Source organism: Mastigoproctus giganteus, chromosome 4, assembly GCF_048544385.1.
Source record: "Mastigoproctus giganteus isolate SK-2022 chromosome 4, ASM4854438v1, whole genome shotgun sequence".
NCBI classification, from domain to species: Eukaryota; Metazoa; Arthropoda; class Arachnida; order Uropygi; family Thelyphonidae; genus Mastigoproctus; species Mastigoproctus giganteus.
Genome location: NC_143578.1, coordinates 182,424,798 through 182,437,357, shown reverse-complemented (window position 1 = coordinate 182,437,357; position 12,560 = coordinate 182,424,798). Strand labels below are relative to the sequence as shown.

Genomic DNA, 12,560 nt, shown 5'->3' with positions numbered 1-12,560 from the left:
AGGATCTCCGAAAACAGCTAAGCGTCTGAGATCAGGCGACTTGCTCGTTGAGGTCTCAGATGAAAGGCAATCACAACGGCTCCAAAAATTAACATCCTTTGGAGGATTATCGATTACTGTCTCCCCTCATGCTATTCTAAACACCTCCAGGGGTGTGATAGCTGAGTGGGATCTCATAAATCTCTCAGAAGAAGAATTGAAAAATGAATTGCAAGACCAGGGAATTGTGCGTGTAAAGCACATATACACAAAACGAGACAGTGCTCTAGTTCCAACTCGGAATGTAATACTAACATTTGATAGTTCCAAACCTCCAGCATCCATCAAAGCAGGTTATCTGAATTGTCAAATAAAATTGTACATTCCTAACCCTACACGCTGTTTTAAATTCCAAAAATTTGAGCATTCCCAAAACGTGTGTAGAGGTTCAGCCACTTGTGCCAATTGCGGTTCATGCGAGCACAATCACTCCGACTGCAAAGCAGAGCAGCACAAATGCTCAAATTGTAACGGTCCACATACTAACTACTCCAGAGATTGTCCCCTTTGGAAAAAGGAAAAAAACATTCAACGGGTCAAAGCCGAAAAAAACATCTCGTACCAAGAAGCTAAAAAATCTGTACAGGCTCAATTTAACCCTCAACCCAGCTTTGCTGAGGTAGTACAAAAGCCAACTGTGGTAACCAGTACTGTGCAAAGAATAATAACGACTGGTACTCAAACTGAGGTAACGTTTCCCCCCAAACAGAACAATGTCAAATTGGGCTCTGTCAATTTTGGAAGCTGTGCCCCTTTCTGGTAAACCATATAAATCAAACAAGGCTGTTAACACACCAATCACTGTTCCGCATTCTACCAATAACCCAATGTACTCAAAAAGTGGTGATACTACTAAAACTGATTCAATAGAAATGGAAGGAAACACTGACCGTGAAGACTCCGTTCTCAATCTCTTCCCAGAAGAAGAGATGGAAACAGGAAGACCACACTTCTCGAAAAGAAAATCTGGTCACCATAAGCCAACAGTACCTTGGACAGAAACAGAGGACCACACTTCATCCAAATAATGCCCAGTTTTCTTCAATGAAATTGTAGAGGGTATCGCACCAACCTTGATGACATTCGGGATCTCCTTCTCCAGTATAATCCAGTTACCTTCTGCCTCCAAGAAACTAACTTAACAGCTTCCGTTGCTACCTCACTTAAACATCATGTTATCTACAGAAAAGATAGAGTTTCTCATGGAAGCAATTCGGCTCATGGAGGGGTTGCACTTGTAGTCAGCTCCAATATCTCTTCCCGACTATTAATGTTACAAACAAATCTAGAAGCAGTAGCTGCTCGAATATCCTTTCGTTTTTCTTTTACTATTGTCTCCTTATATCTTTCCCCTAAAAACTGCCTCCATTATCAACCCACTGCAGGATGGAAGCCTCCTCAACAATTCATGTTGAGGGAAATGGACCATAATCTGCCACGCTGGTCCAGTGCGGGTTGGCAGATCGACCATATTTAGCAGTCAGAGACTTGAACCCCGGTCTACTCAAGGAGCATGTGCTATTGCACTCCCGCTCCTAACCACTCGGCTACGGCCCCTAACCAAGACATTTCTTACACTGATCTTGAAACTGTTGTATCTCAGCTCCCTCCTCCCTTTTGCATCATGGGAGATTTTAACACACATAATCCTCTATGGGGTGATAGAATACACGATAAACAAGGAAAAATACTAGAAAAGCTTTTAGATAAATTTAATCTGACACTACTGAATACTGGTTTACCCACTTATTTTCATCTACCTTCTGGGACAAGCTCAGCAGTTGATCTCTCCATATGCTCACCAGTCCTTTTTCCACTGTTTGATTGGTCTGTTCATGACAGTTTACTGGGTAGTGACCATTATCCAATAGTCTGTCATGTAGAATCAAATTCACCACCTTGTCATAATGAAGCTGCCAAATGGAACTTTGCCAAAGCTGATTGGGTAAAATATAGGCAACTAGCCATCCTGGAAAAAACAGCTGTTTCAAATATGTCAATAAATAATGCGTTTGATTATGTAACAAATCAAATATTGCTGGCCAACGAAGCAGCAATACCAAGAGTGTCCACACGTCATAGAATAAGATCCAAACCCTGGTGGAACAATGAATGCAATCAAGCTAAACGAGAGAAAAATAAACCCTGGAATAAATTTTGCAAAATCCCTACTGCTGCTAATCTAGTACACTTTAAGAAAGCCAGAGCCAATGCTAGGTGCATTCACCTTGCAAGTAAAAGAGAATCATGGAAACGCTTTGCTTCAACTATTACATGGTCCACTAAAACACAAACCATCTGGAAAAATATTAGAAAAATGTATAATAAATATCCTCCTTTGCATCTATCAATACTGAATATGATGTTTCACTACCTCAAGACATAGCTAACACTCTTGGAGAATCCTTTGCTGAAACCTCTGCTGTATCCTTGTACTTGCCAAACTTTCAGAAATTAAAGTCCCTTGCTGAAAAGCAGATCCTAAATTTTAACACAGACCACCATCAAATGTACAACTGTCCCTTTACCATAATTGAACTACGGCTTGCTCTTAACAGCTCGAAACACAGTGCTGCTGGACCTGACAGAATTCACTGACATGTTGAAAGAGCTGAGCGAAAAGTCGCTTCATGTCTTACTCCAGCTATATAACTGGGTTTTCACAGAAAATACTTTCCCTGATAACTGGCGACACTCGTATGTCATAGCATTATTAAAACCTTGAAAGGGTCCAATCAACCCGCGTCACTATCGACCTATTGCCCTCACCAGCTATATGGGAAAAATAATGGAAAAAATGGTAAACTCTCGTCTCACCTGGGTGCTGAGCAAATACAACCTCATCAATTCATCGCAGTGTTGATTTCATACAGGTAGATCAACTTTAGACCTCTTGATACAAATGGAAAACCAGATTCGCAGTGCCTTCTTAAGGATGGAACATTTGACTACAGTTTATTTAGACGTTGAGAAAGCTTTTGACACAGCTTGGCGATACGGAATTCTCCGTGATCTATATGCATTAGTCTTCAGGGGTAATATGCCAAGATTCATGCAGAATTTTTTGAAGCAGCAATCCTTCCAGGTCCGTATTCAATCCACTCTTTCCCAAAAATTCATCCAAGAAGGTGTTCCACAGGGCTCAGTTTTAAGTGCCACTCTATTCATTATAAAAATCAACTCAATTACTAATGTCATTCCGGCCACTGTATTTACTACTTTATATGCAGATGATGTTAGTATATCATTTCACTCACAGAACATGAGAATGATTGAGAGACAACTGCAAGGAGCCCTTAATAAGATTACAATGTGGGCTACAGGTAACGGGTTTCGCATATCACCTGAAAAAACTGTTGCAGTTCATTTCTGTAGAAGACGTAATCTCCACCCTGACCCACTTCTAAAGCTGGAGAACCGTGATATACCTGTTGTGCTTACCATTCGATTCCTTGGGTTAACTTTAGATAAAAAATTGATCTTTCTTGACCATATTAAACAACTTAGAACCACCTCTTTCAAGAAATTAAACATTTTGAGAGTATTATCAGCTACAACATGGGGTGCTGACCGTCAAACACTCCTTCATTTATATCATGCTATTGTAAGATCAAGGTTAGACTATGCGTCACCAGTTTACAACTCTGCTAGACCTAGCTTTGGACCCTATTCACCATAGTGGCCTTCGCATTGCTCTTGGAGCCTACTGCACATCTCCTGTGCAGAGCCTGTACGCTGAAGCTCACGATCCCCCCACTCTCTCTACGAAGACAAATTTTGCTGCTAAATTATGCTATCAAAATAAAAAGCCAACCCCTGCATCCATCGTGGAAACATCTATTTACACCAGATTGGGAGAACTTGTATGCCATTTATCCATCAATAAATCGACCTGCTGGCATACGTCTTTGCTCACTACTTGATAATTGGCAGCTTGATCTTTCTAAAATAGCCACTAGTTTCACGACTCCTCCATGGGTTTTTTGCCCTGCCACCTGTGATCTGTCCCTTCAAGAATGGGGGAAAAGTACTCTTTCTTCACAGAATGTAAACCAGCTTCATACATCTCTACTTGAGAAATATGAATCTTATACCAGGATATACACAGACTGTTCCAAAACTGATCACCACGTTGGTGCTGCTGTTGTTCTTCCATCATCTATAATCTCTAATCAGTTACCTTTAGAATGCAGTATCTTTACTGCTGAACTTCATGCCATTCAAATGGCGCTAGAAACTATAAAGTTGCAACAGTTTTCCCATAGTATTATTTTTACCGACTCTGTGAGTGCCCTTCTCACTTTACAGCAACCAAGAAAGCATCATAACTACCTACTTGGTAATATTCAAAACTTGCTGGCTCATCTAGCTAAGAACACGAAAGTAATAAAATTTTGTTGGGTCGCTAGCCATGTTGGCATACCTGGCAATGAAAGTGCTGACCATGCAGCCAAATCTACTGTGCAACCAATTGATGACTCTTTCAGAATTCCTTTCACCGATTATAAAAGTTTTATAACAAAGCGAAGTATGATTTACTGGCAAACCATCTGGCAAAACCAAGAAGGCAGCAAACTCCTTCGGATTAAACCAAAACTCCAGTCTTGGCCATCTAGGTTCCACTCGAACTGAAGAAGTCACGCTTGCAAGATTACAAATAGGACATACACACCTTACTCACCTTTATCTTCTCTCTTCCTCAGACCCACCTTCTTGTCCGAACTGCCATGCTCAAATCACAGTCCAGCACATCATTGTTGACTGCCCTCTCTATAATGGAGTACAGCAAACCACCTTCTTATTAAACTATGCAGTCCAAATCACAACTACTTTGCAACAGGTATTAGACGACAGATCTGACATTGATGCAGTTTTCACTTTACTAAAAAGGATAAAATGCTATGACAGAATATAATGCTTAAATCTCACATAATGCACATATCTCACTTTTAATAAAGCCTGTTACCTCCTACCATTGTTTGGCATATAATGGCCTATAGCTGCCATTGCGCCGTAAAACATACAACAACTACTATCCTTCACTTGCAAGACAAGAAGTACCACATCAAACCTACTAGAGGAGTTCGTCAAGGTGATCCATTGTCCCCATTTCTATTTAATGTAGTGATAGACTTAATGCTGCAGAATGTGCCATCATATATAGATATGAGCTGTGTGGACAATGTCTCTATGCAATGGCCTTTGGCAGTTACTTATTACCTCTACAAAATCTGGTCTCCATAGGATGCTTGATCATGCATCTTCTTCAAGAAGTGAGGTCTTTCCATCGATTCGAAAGTTTAGACTCTTTTGCTTTCCCCCCATGGCTGAGAGAAGAAGATCCAAGTGCAATAGGCTCAGTTGATGATTGACACAGTAGACTTACCATCTTGTCAAGTTGAATCTCTTTGTAACTTCCTTGGAGTTCAGTTTCAACCAGAAGGGCTAATAAAAGTGGGTTACAACCTTTACAATGCTCTCCTTAAACTTAGGAGGTCTCCCTTGAAGCTGCAACAGCAGCATCTATTTCTATTGAAGTGCTTTCCACTCTCATGTTTACCATCAGCTTGTGATAGGCAAAGTTACTACTGGTAGTTTAAACAAATTAGTTCTGCAGATTAGAGCTACTACTTAGCAGTAGTGTTGGCTTCTGAAGGACTCAATTGCTGCCTACTACTTTCATGCTGAGTTTGTGGAAGGTGAACTTGGCATTCACTTGCTGAGGTGGTTCGTCTCAATTATCAAGTAAGTGTAGTAGTAGTAATGACAAATGATATAAGAAAGCAAGCTTATAGGCCCCAGGTGCCAAGCGTAGTGATCAAGTGATTTTCCAAGCAATTTCTAGAGTGTTTTCGCAAAGATATAGTTTTGTTTCAGTTGTAAAAGTTCTCTCACTTTCCTGTTAATTAATAGACAACTTAGTCTTATAAATAGTATGCTAGTTTAAAAAGGAAAAACACCTTTCTTTTTTTTTTTTTTTTTTCCTTTAAACTAACATACTAACTTTTATACTGCTTTGTCACTCTAGCAGCACAGCTCCTTCCTCACCATGGTAATGCCAGTAACCTGGGAGAAGAAACCCACTCTTCCAGGGCTGAAACAAGAAAAGATGGAAACTCTATGTTTTCACCTTTAGAGCCATTGAGCTCAAGGTGAGATACAAATGACAACAATAATGACTTTTCTCAGCCCAAGAGGTTAAGAACAACCTCAAGAGGAGATACCAGCATTCCTCATTCTGCACTCTCTCTCAGACCAGCCTCTGAGTAAGTTATCACCATTCCTTGTTCAGAAATGTATTGAGTCTTCTGCTAGTTCACCAAAAACAGTAAGGCGACTCCAGTCTGGGGATACTCTGGTAGAGACCATGAAATTCCAGCATTCTGCAAAATTATTAAAGCTGACTAACTTTGGTGGACAGCCAATAAAAGTTACTCCCCATGCCACTCTAAACTCCTCAAAGGGAGTAATCACAGAGTGGGACTTATTAAATGTATCAGAGGAGAAATTGTCCAAGAGCTATATGAACAAACAGTCATCCAAGCAAGAAGAATAATGACTCGGAAAGGCGGTATTCTTGTTCCCATGAGGAACATAATTCTCATATTTAGCTCTATCTCATCCTACCAACATTTATTAAATCAGGCTATATCTCCATTGCCATGTCCGTCTTTATATCCCGAACCCAGTCAGGTGCTATAAGTGCCAAAAATACGGACACTCCCAAACTGCAAGTCAAAGTGAAGCAACACGTCCTAATTGTGGATCGATGGAGCACAATTAATCTGAATGCACTGCTACCATTTTTTTATTGACCAAACTGTAAGAGTAATCACCTGGCTCTATCCAAAATATGCAAACTGTGGAAGCAAGGGAAAAAAATCCAGAAATATAAAGTCGAGAATAAAGTGACATATTCAGAGGCAAGAAGACAAATACTCAAAACAGAGCCAAAGCATACATATGCCATGGCTGCTAAACAATTTCAATCAGTAGTTATTCAAACAGACGTTACAGTTCCTCCAAACATATCTATCACTAATTCGGCATGTTCCATGCTCTGCTTCCAAACTGTCCTTCACAACAAAAAACTGAACAAGCCAGTAATATCCCAATTATTGCCATTCCAGTTGATGTGCCTCCAGCAGCAAAACCAAAAGTGACAGAAACTATAGTACTGAAACCACTAGTTTCGACCGGAATGAATATTGGTCAATGCAATGATTCAGGTTATGGAATATTAGAACTTCATGTGACCTGTGAGATGGATGTGATATGTCCCTTCTTTCCAAAGAAAGATAAAGCCAAAGTATATGTATGCAAACAAGTCACAACTAGAAAGCAGTCAGAATCAAAAACAGCCAACAAAACTGCTTAATGGAAAGAATTCTTCAATGGAATTGTAGAGGCTTTTGCAGTACAAAAGATGATTTACATGATCTCATGAACCACCAGGTATATCCCTACAGGAAACTTATTTAAATGCACAAGTTTGTCCTACCATTAAAATTACACTATCTTTAGACAAGTTAGGAGTATTGACTTACCCTTACCAGCCCGTGGATGCATGGTGGCAGCTCTTATTAGAAACAATGTTCCATCAAAACATATTGCTCTTCAGACTCCTTTTGTAGTAGCAGTAGTGCACATTCTAATTGGCATCATGCTTACAATAGCATTTATATATATCCCTCCTAATTTCTCACTCTCTTCACGTGACTTAGAAAATCTATAAACAGCTACCATCTCTGTTCTGCTTACTCAGAGACTTCATTGTTCATCATCTGCTGTGGGAATCTCCAACAATTGGAGATTCCCACAGCAAATGATGAACAATGTTGATGATGTTCACCAGTATTCAAAAAGGATAAGTTGATGCTCATCAACTTATCCTTTTTGAATACTGGTGAACCTACCTATATTCATTTTTTCACAGGATCCATAAGTGCATTACACCTGTCAATCTGTTCTCCCTCCATATATACTATTATGGAGTGATCTGTTCTTGAAAATCTACTAAACAGTGATCACTTGCCAATTCTCTTCAAGCTTCAAACTCAGATTCTCTTCAAGCTTCAAACTCAGATTCTCTTCAAGCTCCAAACTCAGGGAAACTTCCCTTCACTGTGTCACTCCACTTGGAAATTTGTTAGAGAACACTGGAATGAATATGCCTCTCATGTCCAGTTAGATGAAGAAATAGTCCAATTCCAGCCCATAGACATGTCACAGAACATGTAACTAATAAAATATTACAAGCTACTACCTCTGCAATACCAAAATATTTACTGGGGGAAACAAAAACGTAGTAAATACTGGTGGAATCAAGATTGTACACACACCAAACAGGAAAAAAATAGAGCTTGGGATTAATTTCATGAATTCCCTACAACTAATAACATAATTAACTTTAAAAGACTGAAAGCCAAGTTCTGCCAAATAAGAAGAAAAGCAAAGAAAGATGTCTTGATTCGCTTTTCTTCAAGTATAAGCAAGGATATGGACAGCAGAATCATCTGGAGGAAAATACAAATGCTTAATGGCAAATATGTTCGGTCTCCAGCTGCAATACTAAACTGGAAAAGGAGTTGTCATCTCCGGGAGAAATTGCAAATGCCTTAGCGGATTATTTTTCCAGAATATCAGCAATATCCACCTACAACTCAACCTTTCAATGAATTAAAGAATCTGCAGAACAGCATAAGATTAATTTTTCTACAATAGTTTCACACCCATACAACCAGCCATTCACAGTAACAGAACTTTTAGGGATGCTCAATAAAGCATCCAGTAGTGCTGCTTGTCCAGATGAGATCTACTACATAATGTTAAAACAACAACAGAGCAAAAGGAACATTGTTAAACTGTTGCACCCAAATATTCTTAGAGAATACTTACCGAATCTCCTGGCATCACTCAATAGTTCTAGCCTTCCCAAAGCCCAGAAAGGATCGTACCTTTCCACATAACTACAGGCTGATTTTACTGACTTAAGACAAAGTCCTGGAAAAAATGGTTCATTGGTGGTTAACGTTAGTCCACGCTAGATGTGATGATAAAAGCAGAAGCAAACATCCGTGATGCCTTCATAAAAGAGACAACATCTGGTCATGATTAATCTCAATATTGAGAAAGCGTTCAATACCAGCCCCCTGGCGATATGGCATATTTCAAGGTCTTCATTCTTTTGGCATGAGAGGTCAGTTACCAAATTTATACAAAACTTCTTACACCATGGAAAGTTTCAGGTTAAATACATGAACAATTCATCCAAATCATTTGAACAAGAGGAGTACTGCAAGGGTGTATGCAGGGTTCCACACTCAGTGCAATGTTATTTGCAATAAGAATTACAAACATGACACGGAATGTACCAAATACAGTAGAATCGTACATGTTTGCTGAAGACCTCATTATCTCTTGTCAATCCCAAACTGTGAACGCTGTTGAAGGGCAACTTCAAATTTCCATAGCTAAAAATAGTCATGGGCATTACAGAATGGTTATTCCCTAGCTGAAAATAAATCCACTGCAATTAATTTTTGTAAAAACGCAAACTACATCCAGATCTAGAGATATTTTTAAAAAACAGCCTGATACCTGTCACCAACAGTTTTTGTCTGTTGGGGTTATATTTAAATAATAAACTTAGTTTTGCTTCCCATATAACTTAACTTCAGACTACTTGTCTTAAAAGAAACTGAACATCCTAAGAGCTGTCTCTTCTATGTCCTTGAGTGCTGATAGAAGCTCCCTCTTACAGCTTTACAGAACCTTAATCGGGTCACACTTGGATTATGGTCCACCTGTCTACGACTCCACTAGGAGAAGCTCCCTGTTACATGTGAACACCATTTAGCATAGTGCCTTTAGGATAACCATAGGAGCCTTCAGAACATCTCCGGTTTACAGCCTGTATATTGAGGCAAATGAACCTCCTCTGCATCTCAGGGGAAAAATTTTTGTGTAATTATGCAGCAAAGATTAAAAGTATAACATCCTACCCCAGCTGGCAATACTTGTTACCGCTATGGTCACCCTTATGAAAGCAAAAGCCTTTCCCTAAAATGCGGTAAAAGTCCTCCATTTGTGTCATTGATTACTTTTTTTGTTGAAGAAATGTGACTGTAAAAAATTTAAGGTTTTGTTATGGAGAAAAATTTAAGCTTAATAAATAATAATGGTGTTAATTTTCTGTAGAGCTATCAGCTCTTGGCTGAGAAGCAAGTTTAAATTGCCTTCTGGCAGTTACAGGGGAAATATGTTTTTTTGAATACTAAGACTTATTTCTAAAGGAATTTTTTATATTATTGTTTGAATAATGTCACAATTTTCAGAATAATTTTTTTGGCATTTTGGTAATTCTTCATAGCAAACAAGTGTCAGAGAATATTCAGGTGAGGGGAGGGGGGGGAACAAAACTGAATTCAAATCACTTTTCTGATGCTGTTTGGAAGTGCTCTTGACAGCCAACCCTGAATAGCAGTGCCATTTTTATAAACAAAACTAACTCAATTTCTGAAATGTGCGAAGTCTACACATCTTCAAAAGTAAAATCTACAAAATAAAAATTTTTGTAGACATTTTTTAGGGAAAATTATGTTTTTATTTGGCATCTGGTATGTGTGTCACACTGTATTTATGATAGGGTAATAACTGATGTGAATTGTGTTTCTGTTTCCTTAGTGAAAAAAAAAAACATGAACTTGCACAATAATATAACTTACTTGAATTAACATATAAATTGATCTCTTGCTGTATTGATCTCTTGTAGTTTAAGAAATGAAATTTATTAGCAGTAATAATTATTTAACAAAATAAATAAAACTGATAAATTCATCCTAATGTATGCTATAGGACTTCAAATTTTAATTTTTTCTTTTTTAATTTTATCTTATAGTGGAACGTTTTGATCCTCGTACAAATAGGTGGAGTTCAGTGGCATCAATGGGCACAAGAAGGAAACATTTAGGATGTGCTGTGTATAATAGCATGATATATGCTGTTGGAGGAAGGGACGACACAACGGAACTGAGTAGTGCTGAACGGTACAACCCTCAAACAAACCAGTGGCAACCTATAGTTGCTATGACATCTAGGAGGTCTGGGGTACGATGAATATTTGTCACTTAATTCTAAAATAGTGAAATATTTCACTATTCTAAAATAGTGAAATACATACTACAAATTTTTGTTTTTGCATATAGTCGTGCCTCTCCTTATGTACATTATATATATATATGTGTGTATAATATATGGTGTGAGTATGCATATATACATAACCAATGTTTTATTAATTACAAAATAAATACTGGCATTTCTCAGTAATCCAACATAATGCATTCTTCCATTATTCTTTGGATGAGAGATTGTCAGATAATAGTGCTTAATTTATGTTATTATAGAAGCAACATAAAATAAGATTTAGTTCTTACCCAAAAGATAACCATCCTGTGCACTAATTATTTGGGTTATTTTAATCCAGAAAATTGTATTAAGTTACTCCCCCCCCCCTTTTTTTTTATATGAAAACTCCAAACAGAGGTATTAGAACCTGTAGTACTTAGTAGTACTGTGCATGGGTTGGAGGTTGAGAAGATAAAAGAATATATTTGTTGACATTAGACTTGAACCTCTATAGACTAATTTTCAGGGAATACGTATGAAGGAAGGTTGTTCCAGAAAACAGCAGATGAATGAATAAACGAGGAAGATGAAAAGTTGGTTTTGTGAGTTTGAAGTTGGACAGTAAATGGACATTGGCTGGTGGTGGCACGTGTTCGGACTGTTTTGAAAGAAGGGGCGGGAATTACGGAAGCCCATGGATCTGTAGAAAAGGCATGCAGAAGAAACAGTACGCCTATGAGAAAAAGTGTGAAGAGTCTCTGTTAGAGATGAGTCATTAATTAACCTAACTGCCCTCTTCTGAATGGAATCTAGAAGCCTGAAAGGGGTTTTGGGGGCACTGATGTGCGAACAATATTTCATGGTAGGACGGATTTGCGATTTGGAAGAAAAGTAACACCAAGAGCGGAAGAGAAAACCAAGTTTTTTAGATGCAAAGGAAGCAGTATTTGTAATGTGCTTGTGCCAAGACAGATTAGAAGACAGGGTAATCCCCAAAAGAGATATATCATTTTGCCTAGAAATCAGAGTTTCACCAAAGATAAGCATAGGAGCAGAAGAATCCTTTTTGCGAGATATAAGACAGGACTGAGTTGTAGAAGGATTGAAATCAACTAAGTTGTCTTTGCCCCACTGGAGAATTACCTGGAGATCGACATTGGAGGAATTGGTAGCGAATCTTCGAGAAGTTGAAGCTGATTGAACAGGACAAGGTTTCGCAACCTGGAAAGTGGAATGCAATGTGCTATCATCGGCAAAACTGTGGATAGGATTTCCAGTCAATGAAAGAGGTCATTAATATACAAGAGGAAAAAAGTGGGGGAAAGAACTGAACCTTGGGGGACACCAGCATTAGTGGAGAAGTTAGAAGACAGAGAGCCATTTACTATCACCCT

General features: G+C 38.6%; 1 protein-coding gene across 4 annotated transcripts in view; it reads left to right on the top strand.

Moving 5' to 3' along the window:
• The window catches only part of dbo (Kelch-like protein diablo), a 279,705-nt gene that overhangs the window by 211,605 nt on the left and 55,540 nt on the right, over window positions 1-12,560 (top strand). For all 4 annotated transcript variants that reach the window (XR_016546845.1, XR_016546844.1, XM_090371089.1 and 1 more), the window contains exon 9: window positions 10,940-11,148. Coding sequence is in view for 2 of the 4 variants with exons in the window: in XM_090371089.1 (XP_090227215.1) it covers window positions 10,940-11,148 (209 nt within the window). In the remaining 2 variants the exon portion in view is untranslated. The remainder of the gene's footprint in view (window positions 1-10,939; window positions 11,149-12,560) is intronic.